The sequence below is a fragment of the Salvelinus namaycush genome, chromosome 10, assembly GCF_016432855.1.
Source record: "Salvelinus namaycush isolate Seneca chromosome 10, SaNama_1.0, whole genome shotgun sequence".
Classification (NCBI taxonomy): domain Eukaryota; kingdom Metazoa; phylum Chordata; class Actinopteri; order Salmoniformes; family Salmonidae; genus Salvelinus; species Salvelinus namaycush.
This window is the reverse complement of record NC_052316.1, coordinates 25295298-25312823: the sequence shown is the minus strand read 5'-3', so window position 1 is coordinate 25312823 and position 17526 is coordinate 25295298. Positions and strand designations below refer to the sequence as shown.

Sequence of the window (17526 nt, the reverse complement as noted above, 5' to 3'; positions counted from 1 at the left end):
AGGATGACATAACATAAAAGCAGATTATCTAATATGCGATAGATTTGATTTGTAAATGTTATTATAACATGAAATCATTAAGGGCTCTAAACAAAAACTAGGAAGCGTTTCCATGGCCATTCCCATTTACAAATTCTATTTTGATCATGTGACCACCCACACAAGTTCAAAGCTATATCCTGTTTGTCCCCGCCTTTTCAGTCTTAATAGTTTAGTGCCAACTTGGCAATGATTTACTGAAGGTTTACTGAGTTTAAAGCCTTTACCGTAAAACACCAGCTCTATGGTGAAATAGAGTTGTGAAAAACCTTGTTGTTGTCTATCAATCCATATGTATCAGACTCATAGAGATGTATAGAGATCTCTACTTGGAAATAACCTGTTTTAGCATGGACATTGACATTAAGGGCTTCCACTAGTAGTCAACTGGGTGGGGATTCCTATTGGTTGAAGCAATCAGCCAATGATCAGAGCATTGTCATCTTCTTCAAATTGGGTTGAATGGTTTGTATATGGCCTTAAGCTATATCAGCGGCATCTAGTGGCCACAATAAATTAATAACACAGAAGAGTTGCTTCAAGACTCCTGCACTGCAAGTCCTGGTAAATCACCAATCGCTTTACACTTTTTTCAAACACAAAAGAAGACAAAAATTTAGTACTTTAAAATTAAGAATGCCTCAATGCTTTCACAGACGCCATAATGGCACAGATACAATGATGAGACCTCTATCCATCTCTTTGAGGAGCACCCCAGTTGAAAGGAATATCAAACCCTCTAAATTCACTAGGATTCGCACAAATGTCATCATAATAGTCTTCATACATAAGTCTGTCACATTGGTACTGGTAAAGATACCGTAGATACAGATTCGCATTGCCCAAGGTCAAGATTACAACTGAATTCCCACAGTCTGCCATTCTAATGAGTAATAAAGAACTGTTATCAGCAAGTGTATGTTTGCAACGTGAAAATATTCACTATGATGTTGAACTGTTTTGTCTGTTACAGCACTTCACAGTCTGCTTCCTGGAACACAAATGTTCACCCTACACTTTTTGATCTCAAGTACAGGGTAAAAATGCCTCAAAATGTCTAAAAACAGCAGGAGTCGATCGATTTGGCAGGGGTCAGAGGGTGAATGCTGAGCTAACAGGCTAAGAGTGACTTTGTTCTCCCTCTGACACAGGAAGAGAGAAGGAGAGAGAGAAAGTGAAAGATCTATTCTAGCCAGATGGGCCACTGGAGATGGCTAAAGTACAGTGTCATTTCACTAAGACACACACACACAGTTTGTCTGCAGTTTGTCCCACATTCCTTACTAAGGCATCGTGGTTGTCCAGCGAGTCCAAGTCAAATATACATGTGACATTACAAAAGACTAAGCATGCTTAATAGAGAACCTCAAATGAAATCTCTTTTTAGTCCAGGAGTAGAAGTGTCAGCAGCTTATAAACAAACAGACAGTCTGTTGAGTCAGATAAAGCGTATTAACTGAGTATGAGTTTAAATCCTTTACCTATCTACCAGCCAGATTATTTTGGGGGTTAAGTGCTTGAGGAAAACACCTCTCTGTGGGTCCACATTTTGACTCATGCCACCAGTTATGGTAAAATAAATAGACCCTGATTTTCTTGTCATGAGACCAGGCACGTGAGTTTCCCTCCTAATCTTATTTGTGTCATATTAGACTGTAATAAAAAGTTAATTCCTCACATAAGAACACACATGTGAGATTCATTAACCATTAACATGAAGAATAGGATTGTGGGTAGCTGACTCAAACTACTCCAGGGCAGTTCAACTAGCCATTCCTTTGAATTTGTCTACACCTGACCTCCGGTTTATTGTACAGGAAATGTAATGCATGAGAGGTTATGGTAAAACAGAGATTCAAGTGTTACACTTGAACAGTGCTCTTCATGAGAGTCATTGTAAATGTAAATCATTGGCTTGACTGTTCACTGTAGATTTACCATTCAGATGTCACTAACCAGTCACTAACATACACACAGCATCCCACACACAGGCTGGGTTCCTTGCTGTACTTTCTGATTTTCTTAGCGAATCTTACTTGATTGGATAGGTAAGCAATGTGGTAAAGGTATATTACCCTTGTGATTGAAATATCCACCAAGTACCCTAATTATCACTCTTTCAATATCGGTGATGATAAATTGCGAAAATACCGAGAAAAGGGAGCAAGGTTTTAGAATGAAATCCAGCTCAGATTTTTGAGGCGTTCCGCAAACCCCTGATTCCGCTCTGTGATTGGCTCCACACAGACCTGCCAGTCAGTCAGATAGTCAATCTGATTGGTCTGTCTGTTCCAGTCAGAAGACACCATTTGTGTTTCATTCCTCGTTCTTGTGCTCTTTATCGCGCCAATCCCCATCCGTCTCAACCGCGCAACGTCAAAGCGCGAGGCAGTTATTCACGTATGAATTTACGGTGCTTTTACAGCGCAGTGATCAGGAAACATATCCCTATTACGCAGTTAACGCTAGAGATGCAACCCCCCGCAGGTGAGGTCAAATGCAGAGGGAAGGGGAACGGTGTTTGTTGTTGATGGCAGGTGCATCGGACATATCTGGCCAAACCTGACGGGGAGAAATGGAGACGGACAAAGCGGTGTTGTGTGAGAGCCTTATTATTTGGGTAAGTGCTGTCTGCGATGTCCGCTGTTCAATGCGAGAGCGCTTTAAAGCGTCTGATTGCATGAAACATTTTACTGTGTTTATCGATGACGGTATAATTTACCTGTGGCAGGTACATTAGTGTCAGGACTAGAGAAATCAGGAAATGGCCACGCTTGGAAATACACCTGTTCTCTCCTATTTATAATAATTTCGGCCTACAGTAGCCTAATGTTCGCGTATTGATAAACCATTGTCGTCAGCTAGGCTGTAAGAATAGCCTGTATAGAGTATATACGCAGATTAGCCGATTAAAATAAACGATTAATGATGGAGTTGAGCGGCGACTAGTGTGGGTGGACTGGAGCTCCGAAGTTTTTATTTAAAAAATAGGCTACTGATTTCAGTACCCAAAGAAGGGCCTGTAATTACACACTACATTGTTCTGTTTAATTGCGGACTATTCGTTGCGTGCTGAAATCATTAGTTGTGTTGTTAAAAAAAAAAAAAACTTAACTCAAGGTTTGAGCTCCAGGCCTCCCACGTTATTCGTAGATCAACTCCATCATAAATCGTGGAGTTGAGTTAAATCGGCTATGCGCTGGGTGGGTATTTTATCTGAAACTACATTGCACAAAATGAGCGTTACCTCGTTTCCAGTTTTGTCTTTAGTTCTTCGACACACAACGAAAGACAACATTATCCCTGAATTCAGTTGATCCTCATCCGATTTAGGGAGCTAATCTCATTAACTGCTAGATATTTGTGGAATGTTGCTCCTTCGATTATAGGCCACTGGCAAATCAGTAATAATGTAACTTTCATTTGGGTTGATCCTAAACGCCTAATGTGAATTGTCGCACCTGTAGGCTACAGTTTTTTTTGTGCAACCTTAATCCTTACATGGCTTGCAATAATTTTGTAACATTTGAGATAATGTAAATTTGAGTTGAAATCAGTTAGGCTATTAGGTGAGATTAGATAGTGTGCCAAGTGTTACAGCATGTTTCTCTCCTGTAGTGGAGCTTTCCCTCCTCCAGTGTCAATGGGGGACAAAATAGGACTAAGGTTGCATCCCAATAAACTGAAGTGGCTTCATCTCGTTTTTGGCTATTCTCCCCTTTATCTGCAGCTACCTGAGAGATCTTGCCAAATGAAAGCTCCTTTCTGTTGGGCATTCACCCACCATTGTTTTCAAATCTTCTGTGACTGAAATTGAGTGTGAATGTAAATGAAAGAGAGGGGACAACAAAGACACTTAAGATGCATGATTTTCCTGAATGCTGCAAGGGTATAACAAGTACAGTACACACAATGTCAGTGAATGAATAACCACGTTGACTTAGTTTACACAGACAGCCCAATTCTGAACTTTTTCCACTACTCAGAATCAGAATGGGCTTCCTGTGTAAATGCAGCCATTGAGTGGTGGGGAGCACTACCGTTTACCAGTGGATGCTAAAGTATAGGTTGAGGGCACAGGACTGGGAAGGCAGTATCTATATTGTATTGGAGGTAAAAAGCCTTGATTGCAGTACTTGGTGTGGCAGGTTTGTAGTGAGTGCTCACCAGACACCATGGAGACCCAGTCCTGTAGGATGACTTATTCACAAGTCCATCATAGCAGAGTAGGGCCTAGATTAGAGTACTGAAGCATGTCTCTCTGGGGCTGTCTCTCTCACAGTGACCATACTCATGCACACACACACACACCTCTCTTTCTGACCTCATATGGCAACCCAATGTCTTAACCATTAAAGCAAGAGGAAATCCTCATGGATTGAGGACGACAATTGGGCTTATGTGTTAGGTAGGGCTACTCTGTTACATGTGCACGCCCATGAAATGCTGTTTTTGATGGTTCATGACAGGGTTTGCTGTATGATCAATGCAAGTGGAGATGGATTTCAGTGCCTCCTCCTCTGTCTCATTTATGTCCCAGTGTCTCCCCCCTGTCTGTACTCTAATCTATGTCATAATCTTTGTTTGAATCCATCCCGTCTCAGCTCCAGACCTTTAACACTGGGTCACCATGTACAGCTGTAGCGGAGCTCACCACTGGCGTCGCCATGTCTCAGGCCTTGCATCAGATGTGAGTAACGCACACTGAATTAATCTAAACGTCTTCCCAGTGTCTTCCTATGTGTTTTCTCTGACAGATGACACACGCACATTAATACGCGCCCCTCTGGTGACTCTTGAGATGTGCTCTGACCAACTACTGTCTGTCATATGCGTGCAGGCAAAATGGATCATGCTGCTGGCAGCATAGAGAAAAAATAGACATGTTTAGAACTGCTAATTGATCGCAAGATGAAAGAATGAATGCAATTAATTGATTATTGAATGTTATGATGGACACAGCTTTGTAGAACCAAAACATACACAGCCTCTGCTCAACGAATTCGAGAACGACTCGTTTGGGGTGCTGCAGTTTGAACGATATTTTGCTTATCACTCTCATGGCAGTCAAGCAATGCATTCTGCTAAGAGTTGTTCACAACTCGTATCAAATGTACCAAGAAACGATCGTATTTGTATGCCTAGTAATCAACAACTGTACATTGTTTAAAGCACGATTTTACAAGTCTGTCACAAATGACACCTCCAATAAGCCCCGTATGGTGAACGAGTGGCTTGTAGAATCCAATGCTTATGCATGCATGTGTGTTGTGCTTTGCAGAGATCCAGCGTGGTTCAGTAAAAGTTGGCTCGGTCGCATTAAAGAAGATGTTGGGGATAACTGGAGACTCAAAGTACTGAACTCCATACTGACCTCTTTCTGCCCTTCCATTTTCTCTCTTTCTTCCTCTCTGACTTCCATTCCTAATTTCCTTTACTATCCTCCCTCGCCAAGTCCCTTCCTCCATTCCTTCCCTGCCTTACTGACCAAAAACCCAGAGTGACTGCTCTCTGCTGGCCCTGTTAGCATTTTAGCCAGCCATTAGCCTTTCAGTGCTATCATCCTCACACCAGAAAAGACTCACTCAGAAATTCTTTGAGGTGAACACTTTGTTTTTCTAGAGTGAAGACTTTGTGACTTCTTTCTCCAGATGAACAACCTGAAGAAGATCCTTCAGATGATGGTGGATTACTACAATGAGGTAGGTAGAAACATGTTGAGTTATAACTGTTGTATTCTGTCTATGGCACTAGGTCGTAGCCCAGCAGATCTTAAGACTTCCCCAGTTTGGTTATGAATGGTTATTACCATGGCAGCCTCACAATAGATGTTCTATTCTCTATGTCACTTGGTCCTGAGCAAGAAGATCTGACTTCCTCCTGCCAGACCTGGTTCAGGTTATAACCCTTTATGTCTGGTTAGAGCTATTATATTCTCTGTCTATGTCACTAGGCCCTGAGCCAGCAGATCCAGGAGTTTCCATTGCCAGACCTGGTAAAGGTGGCAGAACACTCAGACCCTGTAGAACTTGGACGACTGCTGCAGCTCATACTGGGCTGTGCTGTCAAATGTGAACGCAAACAAGGTAGTGCACACACACACACACACACACACACAGGGTGCAGTCCAGTCCCAGAGGCTGAGCTAGAACGATTCAACAACACTATATTGTTGTCTTGCCAAGACAATGACAAAGGAGTTGGTTAAATCTGAAACAGACTGGCACCCAAAACAGAAACTGTGTGTGTGTAATTCCCCCCCACCTCTTTTTCTCCATCTTCCCTCCATCCCCTCTCTCTCTCTCTCTCTCTCTCTCGCTCTCCCCCTCCAGAGTACATCCAGGTCATCATGACTCTGGAGGAGTCCGTACAGCATGTGGTGATGACAGCCATTCAGGAGGTGAGGCTTGGCCTGACCAGGGCCATTATCTCTGATTGATTTTAAATAGTGTGACATGTACGGTAGGATCTCAGAATTGCCTATAAGTGTTAAAAATACAGTTACCAATACTGTGACTTTGTTAAAGTACCTCCATGACTTCTCTTTGGCTTTAGAGAGAAAGTAATGCTAGACCACCTGTTGTGTGAATGAGTAGGACTGTAGTTGTCTCTAACCAAACCTGTACCATGTCTCTCTTTGTCAGCTGATGAGTAAAGAGAACATGGCCCAGTTTGGAGCAGAGCCACCGGGGGATGTAGAATCACAGGTGAGAGGAGGAGATCCGCTGTGTTAGGCCTCTAATAATCTATATACACTGCTCAAAAAAATAAAGGGAACACTAAAATAACACATCCTAGATCTGAATGAATGAAATATTCTTATTAAATACTTTTTTCTTTACATAGTTGAATGTGCTGACAACAAAATCACACAAAAATGATCAATGTAAATCAAATTTATCAACCCATGGAGGTCTGGATTTGGAGTCACACTCAAAATTAAAGTGGAAAACCACACTACAGGCTGATCCAACTTTGATGTAATGTCCTTAAAACAAGTCAAAATGAGGCTCAGTAGTGTGTGTGGCCTCCACGTGCCTGTATGACCTCCCTACAACGCCTGGGCATGCTCCTGATGAGGTGGCGGATGGTCTCCTGAGGGATCTCCTCCCAGACCTGGACTAAAGCATCCGCCAACTCCTGGACAGTCTGTGGTGCAACGTGGCGTTGGTGGATGTAGCGAGACATGATGTCCCAGATGTGCTCAATTGGATTCAGGTCTGGGGAACGGGCGGGCCAGTCCATAGCATCAATGCCTTCCTCTTGCAGGAACTGCTGACACACTCCAGCCACATGAGATCTAGCATTGTCTTGCATTAGGAGGAACCCAGGGCCAATCGCACCAGCATATGGTCTCACAAGGGGTCTGAGGATCTCATCTCGGTACCTAATGGCAGTCAGGCTACCTCTGGCGAGCACATGGAGGGCTGTGCGGCCCCACAAAGAAATGCCACCCCACACCATGACTGACCCACCGCCAAACCGGTCATGCTGGAGGATGTTGCAGGCAGCAGAACGTTCTCCACGGCGTCTCCAGACTCTGTCACGTCTGTCACATGTGCTCAGTGTGAACCTGCTTTCATCTGTGAAGAGCACAGGGCGCCAGTGGCGAATTTGCCAATCTTGGTGTTCTCTGGCAAATGCCAAACGTCCTGCACGGTGTTGGGCTGTAAGCACAACCCCCACCTGTGGACGTCGGGCCCTCATACCACCCTCATGGAGTCTGTTTCTGACCGTTTGAGCAGACACATGCACATTTGTGGCCTGCTGGAGGTCATTTTGCAGGGCTCTGGCAGTGCTCCACCTGCTCCTCCTTGCACAAAGGCGGAGGTAGCGGTCCTGCTGCTGGGTTGTTGCCCTCCTACGGCCTCCTCCACGTCTCCTGATGTACTGGCCTGTCTCCTGGTAGCGCCTCCATGCTCTGGACACTACGCTGACAGACACAGCAAACCTTCTTGCCACAGCTCGCATTGATGTGCCATCCTGGATGAGCTGCACTACCTGAGCCACTTGTGTGGGTTGTAGACTGCGTCTCATGCTACCACTAGAGTGAAAGCACCGCCAGCATTCAAAAGTGACCAAAACATCAGCCAGGAAGCATAGGAACTGAGAAGTGGTCTGTGGTCACCACCTGCAGAACCACTCTTTTATTGAGGGTGTCTTGCTAATTGCCTATAATTTCCACCTTTTGTCTATTCCATTTGCACAACAGCATGTGAAATGTATTGTCAATCAGTGTTGCTTCCTAAGTGGACAGTTTGATTTCACAGAAGTGTGATTGACTTGGAGTTACATTGTGTTGCTTAAGTGTTCCCTTTATTTTTTTGAGCAGTGTATATATTGTTGTTGCTGACTGTGCATGTCCCTCTATAGTTGACACTGGACAACCTGGAACAAGAGGTGAGAGGAGATGCACTGTGTTATAGGGATCTAATAGAATGCTGTTGTCTGTATTATAGTTGTTGTTGATTGCGTGTCTCTCCATAGTTGACCGCTTGTCTTAGACTTGTTAGTACTGTGATATTGCTCGTCTCCCCGGACCTGCTGAAGTAGGCTGGCTGTAGAGAAGCTAGCTATTGTTAAGTGTGTGTGTCTCAGTTGAAGAAGGCTCTTGAGGACCTGGCGGATCTGATGTCAGAGAAGGAGGAACTAGCCCAGCGCTGTCATGAGCTCGACGTACAGGTACACACATACGCAAACCCACTTTCTACAGGCCCCCTAACCGACGCATTGAAGAAGCTCGTTGCACACAGTCAACTAAATGACTTCCATCCAGGTTACTGGAGTGGATATTAGACTTACCACCATTTAGCTGTCACACACACAACCCTGGTATAGTATAAACTAGGATAAACATGATATTAATTTTGGATGATATCCTATCGATATTATTTTTGTTTTTTGTTATTGCTACTGTAGGTAGTATTAGCCAGCGCTAGTCGGCTGTACCTGCGCCAATACTCCAGTATTTTTTATCCTATAGCTTGTTCTCCATCTTTTTAAATAGTGACCCAACATGTTTTCAGCACTTATTTCCCTGGCTTGTCTCTGCAGCAGACATATAGTGAGCAATATGTTTGGAACATCAAATCGCACTATCGAATCTCAATACATATAGAATTGTGAGAATCACAATACATATTGTATTGACACCTAAGTATTGGGATAATATTGTATCGTGAGTTCCCTGGCAATTCCCAGCCCTAGTATAATCTGGGTCTGTTATGTGCTATGATGCCAGAGGCCATTGTCTGTGGCTGGTGTAGCAGAAGGGCTGTGGTTTTACAGACTGGGCCACTCTGCTTTTCCTTTGCCTGCTCTCTGCCATATCCTGCTCTGCCTGGCTGGGGAAAACACAGGACAGAACAGAACCATGCTGCTGGTTACTGATTAGGTCAAGTTCATAATAGTCAAGTCCATGTAAAGGTACTGATGCTGTTGAATGGGTCTATCGTCTCGTGTCTACAGATTGAGTTGTTACAGTAGATCACCATTTTCTCTCTTCACGGACACACAAAGGTAAGTCCACATGGCTGCATGGCTGCTCGTCGTCGAGGCGGACTAAACACATCTAACGGTTGGTTGCCGAGGCTGACTAAAACATCTCTACCCTCTATTGCTCTCTGTCACTAACACGTATCTCCAGGTGCGAAAGTAAGAATATACGGCATTTCGGCAAAACAAATAGAGGGGGTACGCCGTACCAGTAAAACATGAGCCTATCACAATAATGAAAACCAAATGTCAAATCTATAGGCTATTACACCATGATTAATCATTACCACATGTCAGAGGCATGATGAATTAGGGAATGGACTTGAAAACGGGTGGTATAGCCTACGCTCCAAAATGCGATGTGGTTCTATGAGAACACAGAGGTCAGTGGCCGACACGCAGACAGTGGATGCATAAATTCTGGCCTAATGAAAAGATGTCTCTTTCCATTCACCGCTGTTTGATGGCTGGAAATGTGTTAGGAGTAGATGAACGTGCACGGGTAGCCAAGTAAAGGAGCCCTTTTGAAGTGATTGTTTGACAATCGAATGAAAGCGTCATGACTGGATGTGTTTATGCAACAATAAAAGGTGATACATTTTAAAACTAAACGACAAATCTTCGACTAGGCCCACAGAGATCCTATTGAAATTAATAGGGATTCTATATGTAATCCTATGATTAGGTGGCAAATCTAAAGATCAAGTCAACATAAAAAATTGGAGGCCCCTTACACTTCAGTGTAGTGATGCCAAGCTTCTAGCAAAATGTATTGCGCTTAGAATTAAAAAGGTATTGTCAGATATTATTAATCCTAATCAGACAGTTTTTTTTACATGGGAAATAGAATAAGACAAGTATTGGAAACAATAGAACACTGAAAAATCTAGAAACCAGGCCTGGTCTTTATAGCTGATTTTGAAAAGGACTTTGAAGTATGACTAGAATTTATATATAAATGTATGGACTACTTACATTTTGGAGAATCTCTTATACAATGGGTTAAAGTTATGTATACTGTAGTAACCCCAGGTGCAAAATAGTAAATAATTGCTACTTCTCAAAGTATTAAACTGTCAAGAGGAGTAAAACAAGGTTGTCCACTATCTGCATATCTATTAATTATGACTAGATCCAACAGTAATATCAAGGGGCTCGAAATCCAGGGCTTAAAAACAAAAGTGTCATTGTATGCTGACGACTCATGTTTTCTTTTAAATTTGCAATATAGATCCCTACACAACCTCAGAGGATCTAGATCATTTCTCTAACCTCTCTGGATTACAACCGAACTTTGATAAGTGTACTATATTACATATTGGATCACAAAAAATACAACTTTTATATTACCGTGTAGTTTACCAATAAAATGGTCTGACTGAAGTGGACATATTCGGTATTCATATCGCAAAATAAATTATGTCAATACAATACATTTTAATAGAAAGTTAGCAAAAATAGATAAGATCTTGCTACAATGGAAAGGTAAATATGTGTCTATGTGGAAAAATTACCTTGATTCATTATTTAGTCATACCGTTTACCAATTTACTGATGGCCCTGCCTACACCGGACAACTTATTTTTGCTCATAATTTAATAAAACGTTTCCACTTTATTTGGAACGGCAGGACAGCTAAAATTTAAACGGGCCTATTTACAGTACATTCGTAAAGTATTCAGACCCCTTGACTTTTTACACATTTTGTTACATTACAGCCTTATTCTAAAATGGATAAAATAGTTTTTCCCCCCTCATCAATCTACACACAATACCCCATAATGACAAAGCCAAACGTTTTCTTAATTTTTGCAAATGTATTACAAATAAACTGATATCACATTTACATAAGTATTCAGACCCTTTACCCGTGTGTGTACACTATTTCCAGCTATTGTCTCTGGCATAAACCATGACTAATGAACATAGGGGAGAGAGTGCGTGTGAGGGAGGTAAACTAACCAGCCGTTCAACCTATTAACTTTATCATTCTGCATGCATATGTGAACATTTGTGTGGTACCACTGTATTGGATGGACTGTAAAACATGGTGGATTTGATAGTTATGTTGACACTACTAATTTTGGGATTGAGACACAGCCCACCTCTGACCCTGGTTTGACCCTGGTCAGGTGACGGTCCTTCAGGAAGAGCGGAACAGCCTATTAGCTGAGAACGATGTGCTGACGGACCGAGCCAATCAGCTGGACGCGTTTGATGACCCAAGCACGCCCTCCGGACGGAAACACAGCCAGCTACAGATACAGCTAGAGACACTACAGGAGGAGAACTTCAGGTGTGTGTGTGTGTCAGTGAAAACACATTGCACTGGGACGACGCTTAGAGTAATTCAGCACAGCGCTTACAGATATCTCTCTCTCTGTGTGTGTGTGTAGGTTAGAGGCAGCTAAGGATGACTACCGGATCCACTGTGAGGAGTTGGAGAAGCAGCTGATCGAGGTTCAGCATCGTAACGACGAACTTACTAGCCTGGCCGAGGAGTCACGAGCACTTAAAGACGAACTTGACATCCTCAGGTGTGTGTGTTTGGTGGCATTCCAGGTCGTCTTTATTGCAGTTGTGCTGCATGGATGTGAAAAGACAACCTGTAATGACTCCACCATCTCTCTCTTAATCCTATCTGTAGTCTGTGCTGTCTGCATTGGCTAAAAGCTAATCAGAAGACCCTCCCATCAATTGAGTTGATTGAATACTGGTGTATAAGTGGGAGACAGGAAGTGGTTAGTTAGAAGCAAGGGTAGACCAGTGAGAATGTGTTTGTTTTGGTCCTTCGCGGTGCCTGTTTTATTTATTTCTCTTTTTATAAATTGAATTAAATGAAATTCTCTATTTTGTGTGTATTGTGTATAGGAGCTGTTCAGACCGTGCTGTGAAGCTGGAGGCGTCAGTGGAGACATACAGGCGTAAACTGGAGGACCTGGGAGATCTGAGGAGACAAGTCAAACTGCTGGAGGAGAAGAACATGACCTACATGCACAACACTGTCAGTCTGGAGGAGGAGCTACGCAAGGCTAACACTGCCCGCGCACAGCTAGAGACATACAAGAGACAGGTGAGACATGCCTGAGAATATACTGGAGACAGGATCATTCCTGAAGTTGTCCACTCCCTTTTGCACTATAGACCTGACAGCGCTGGGTTGGGGAAAGCATGGCGGAACTCTGAAGCTTTTGCCCTCACCTACCAAGTCGTCTCTGAGGAGATATCATTTTGTAAGGACAAAAAGCCAATCAGGGGGCTTACTAAAGCTATTTCCTGTTTCCTGCCAGGTCCAGGAGCTGCACCGGAAGTTGTCAGAGGAGTCCCGGCGGGCAGATAACCTGGCCTACGAGATGAAGAAGTTTGAGGAGAAATACGACGCTGTGATGAAGGAGAAAGAGGTACGGACTGGATCCCAACACTTTCTACTGCAACCTACCTGGTCCCTCTGATATGCAAACACAGGAGGGGAAGGAGCTAAGGAATGTTTTTGGACAAGGCAATAGTCTAATGCTATTGGCTTATCTCCTCCTCTCTGTCTCCTGATGTTGATGTCATCAGAAGATCATCATTGAGCGAGACTCTCTGAAGGAGACCAATGAGGAGCTACGCTGTAACCAGGCTCAACAAGACCAGCTCCGACAAGCAGGTAGCTCATTGGACCATCGCATTGACAATGTAGACTGGGCTGTTTGGTGCTGTGTGATTGGAAAGTAAAGGTTTCTTTGATAAACGGTGTGGGCGCATTCGACGTTGCCGCTGACTTTAAAGGGGAGTTGAGACTGACTGATCTACAAATCACATTGCTTCATAAATGACTATTAATGTTATTTGTAAATCAGTCAGTCACAATTGACCCATGATACATCACAGTTTTGAAGCTTTCCAACACGGTCTGTGTCTCTCTGAGGCTTACAGATACACATGGTTACTGATCTGATCTCTCACTCTTCACAGGGATGGCAGGGATGCCAGCTGGCAGTCCAAGCCATGATAACCTTGCTGCTGAAATCCTACCTATAGAGTACAGGTAATCATTTAATAATTGTGTTTGTGTGTGAGTCGCTGACTGCACTAACTGTGTGTCCTTGTCCATACAGGGAGAAGTTTATCCGGCTCCAGCATGAGAATAAGATGTTGCGTGTGCAGCAGGAGGGATCAGAGAATGACAAGATCTCTGAACTACAGACACTGCTAGAGGAGGCACACCGAACACGCTCTGAACTGGACACTGAGAACAGGTGTGTAGGTGGCGCTAGCTGGCTCACTTTTTCACTTGTACTGTCTTGGATGTTTTACTTCCTAGTTGATGGTATTCTACTTCCTGTGTGTGTGTGACGTACTTCCAGGTTAAACCGGGAGAGAGTCACTGAGCTGCAACAGCAGGTAGAGGATCTACAGAAAAGCCTACAGGGCCACGGGGCCAAGACTGATGATGTGAGTTACACACTAGACAGTACATGTATAGATTTTACACATACTGCTATGTCAAACATTAACCCTGCATACTGTACAGTAGCAGCTCTAAGGTAACGGTAGCTGTGTTCTCTTCCAACTGCTCTATATTTTCAGTCTCACCTGAAGAGGAAACTGGATGCTCATATGTAAGTATGGTGCATACCGCTTTGTGAGACCTCCATGTTACTCCTAAGAGATCGATGCATAAACTAAGGTGTTTTATTACCCAGGGTGCAACTGAACGAGGCGCAGGATGAGATCATGAAGAAGAAAGAACTGCTGGAGGACCTGCAGCCAGACAACACACAGACCTGTGAGTACAACTGTAACACAACCATAACAATACCACAACATTGGCAGTATAGTTTTCAGAGAGCCCCAGTGAGTGTTATCTGTGTCTGTCCCTTAGCTCTGAGACTGGAGGAGCTGATGGCTGCTCTGAAGAAGAAGGATGATGATATGAGAGCCATGGAGGAGAGATACAAGATGTATCTGGAGAAGGCACGCAACGTGAGTTGTCATTCCTTCCGCTCTTATCCAACTAGCAGCTGGACAAAAAGTGTGGAAAAAGATGTCTCTCTTTGGTTCTGCTCCCACCCGTGATATCTGATGAAGCCCTCGGTCTGTTTCGGTGCTGTAGGTGATCCGTGCGTTGGACCCCAAGCTGAACCCAGCCACAGCAGAGATCCAGGCTCTGAAGAACCAGCTGATGGACAGAGACAAGAGGATCCTCAGTCTGGAGGTAACGCTGACCTTTAACCCCTGGTCTCTCTCCTTAACCCTCAGCCAGGAGGATCTATAGTACTTATCTCAGTTTACTCTCAACCTCTGGTATTGATAGTCTCTTTCACTCTCTGTCTCTCTCTGTAGAGGGAGTGTGAGCAGGCAAAGCTGAGAGAGTATGAGGAGAAGCTGATTGTAACAGCATGGTACAACAAGGTTAGAACATGAAATCTGAATAGACGCACATTGTATTTTAGACCTCATATACCCTTTGAAAATAAATGACAGGAATGTACAGTTTACAAATGATATCTCTCTTCCACTCCCTCCAGAGTCTGAGCTTCCAGAAGTTGGCGATCGAGGCCCGTCTGGGGGGTCGCTCCACCTCTATGGTGCCCCCCGGTCAGTCCTTCCTGTCCCAGCAGCGCCAGGTCACCAACGCCACCCGCAGGACCCTCTCTGTCAGCGTGCCTGCCACCACCGCTAACTAGACCTGGGATGGGTAACTACTGAGGTGGGCCACCGTGTATACAGGCTTAAAGTTAGACCATGATTAGTTTAATAAGGTGTGTTCGTGCTGGGCCGGAACAGAGGCCTGCTGACACGGTGGCCCACTAAGACCAGGGTCTCCCACATCTGAGGTAAACAAACAAATGACTCCTCTCTCACTCCCTTCCACAAGTGCACACAAGTGACCTTAAGCACACTCGCTCTCAGCCCCTGGGGAGGGGACAAGCATGCACTGACTGATGTGAACATGAGTACTTGGTCTAGTCAGGTTCCCTCTTCCTCACTGATACACTGTACTGTAATATACCGCACAGTAGCACACAACAGCACTGTTGCTTATAATCACCTGGAATGAGTTTGGTCTGAGTTGACAACCCTATCCACACGCTTTATTAGCTTTAACCTAGCACAGAACACTGACTGAGCCCTTCAATATACCTGTGTTAGTCTAGATAGCATCAAGCTCTGACTGGAATGCCTATTGAACGAAACTTGATTCTTAATTTCGACATCCTGACACGCTGTATATTGAGTCAGGGATATGTCATTTATTCCGTCTATGAATGAGCAAAAAAATACAATTGGAGCTTGTAAGACACATGTGGTCTTAAATGGCTTATTTGAATGCTATTACCAGCTGGATATAAGTGATATTCTAAAATGTTTTCATACTTTACAAAATGATGAATCAACAACACTATGCAGTTAAAGGATGTAACAAACACCCTATCAACCATTGGACTACAGAGAGTTTGACCTCTGATTTTCCTCCTCTGTGATGTCACAATCACCGGGGATGAATGGAGCACAGATAACTGAGAAATGGGTGTATTTGGTGCTGGCCACCAAACATCCATTACTAGTTTCTTACACAAAAGTAGGAAGTCTATACTGCAGACCTGTGTCAATATCCTGTGATGTCATACTGACATATATCTCTGGTGCGGCAGCCACGAATCAATTAATCAAATCAGAAATCCAGGACATTTGTTATTTATTTTCTATGTATTAACTGTGATCTGTACTAGAATTTACTGCATGCTCTAACGGAATACTGTTGGGCCTTTATATTCTCTGAATGTCTTGTCTAGATGAGTAGTAAGGTTTCAACAGTATAATCTATACAGCACTACTGTTATCAGGGTTCAAACACCAGCTTGGCATTTATGGGCCAGTTTCACAGACCCAGATTAAATTATAGTTAGGTTATGAAATGTGGATTAATTAAACCTTGTCCTGGATGTATTGCATCTGCAATTGTGGACACAGCTCCTAGATTTAAATATTCTTCCTCTCTGATGAAGTGAAAATGCTGTGACAACCTTTTTGAATGTCTTTAAATTTGTTTGGGCACATTGGCCTTCCTCTGTACCCACAATGTATCTGGGCATTGAGTTTGATGCATCTTGGCTTGAGGTGCACTGGGATATCTGAATGAAACAAACGTCTCTTTAAAATAGCTATCCACTGATGTTATGATCCCTACGTGGTTGGATTGCTAGCCTTATAGTGAGGCTTACTTTAGCTCAAGGCAAGCAATTAGCTAGATGTTTGATTTGCTGTTTTGGGAAAATGTGAAATTCTTGTATGTCATGTGCTGCTGCTTACATTTTATACACACACTTCAGCTAAAATGATTTGGCCTCTAGACTCTAGAGCATCGTACAAAGCTGATTTCACAGCTCAGTTTTTTTTTTTTTTTTTTTTGCAGTAGATAGTACTTGTACATCTACTGATTCACATACATACAATGCCATGTATACAGAGATCAGAGCAGTACTAGGAAATGAGATCTGAACAACGCTGTTTGGATAGTAGGCTACTTGTTGATTGTGTTAGTGGGAAAATAAGTGTGAATAATGAAAAATAAGTCTGAAGGCCTTTTCATGTACTGTAAAGAATAAAGTCTTTTCAAAGTGTTGAGTTTGTTATGGGCTGAGAGTAGCTAGTCACATTCTTTGTGGAATTCATATTTCTGTTTTTACTTCTCACTTTCTATTCAAAACCAAAAGAGTGACCCTCCATAACACATGTAGGCATTGCTCACATTTCTTAAAGCATTTCTTGCCTAACTTCTAACTTGCCAGCTATACTTTGTTACTGCTACATTGACACTCAGATACAGTAGGCTATAGGTCTACATTTAAACTATATAGAAAATGTTAATGTAAAGATTGTTTACATTCCTTACTCCTTTCACTATGTACAGTATGTTCATTAGAAACTGATGCTCTCTTTACTCACTGTGTAATCACATTATTTGTCACGTGTAGACCTGACTGAGAAATGTTTCTTACAAGC

The 17526-nt window shown here is 43.2% G+C and overlaps 1 protein-coding gene across 2 annotated transcripts; it reads left to right on the top strand.

Annotated features, from left to right (window-relative positions):
- The first annotated feature begins 2541 nt into the window (after positions 1-2541).
- On the top strand, positions 2542-17159 carry LOC120054886 (protein Hook homolog 1-like). 2 transcript variants are annotated; one of them, XM_039002598.1, is made up of 22 exons: positions 2542-2659; positions 4644-4729; positions 5321-5393; positions 5691-5741; positions 5993-6125; positions 6372-6439; positions 6684-6746; positions 8638-8721; positions 11667-11830; positions 11931-12071; positions 12406-12607; positions 12825-12935; positions 13096-13183; positions 13492-13564; positions 13635-13775; positions 13884-13971; positions 14107-14138; positions 14223-14305; positions 14402-14502; positions 14633-14734; positions 14863-14931; positions 15048-17159. In XM_039002598.1, the coding sequence occupies exons 1-22, from the start codon at positions 2615-2617 to the stop codon at positions 15204-15206; spliced, it is 2157 nt and encodes a 718-aa protein (XP_038858526.1). In that variant the 5' UTR covers positions 2542-2614; the 3' UTR covers positions 15207-17159. The 2 variants fall into 2 exon arrangements, with proteins under 2 accessions (XP_038858526.1, XP_038858527.1); XM_039002599.1 differs by lacking the exon at positions 8638-8721.
- The last annotated feature ends 367 nt before the right edge of the window (positions 17160-17526 follow it).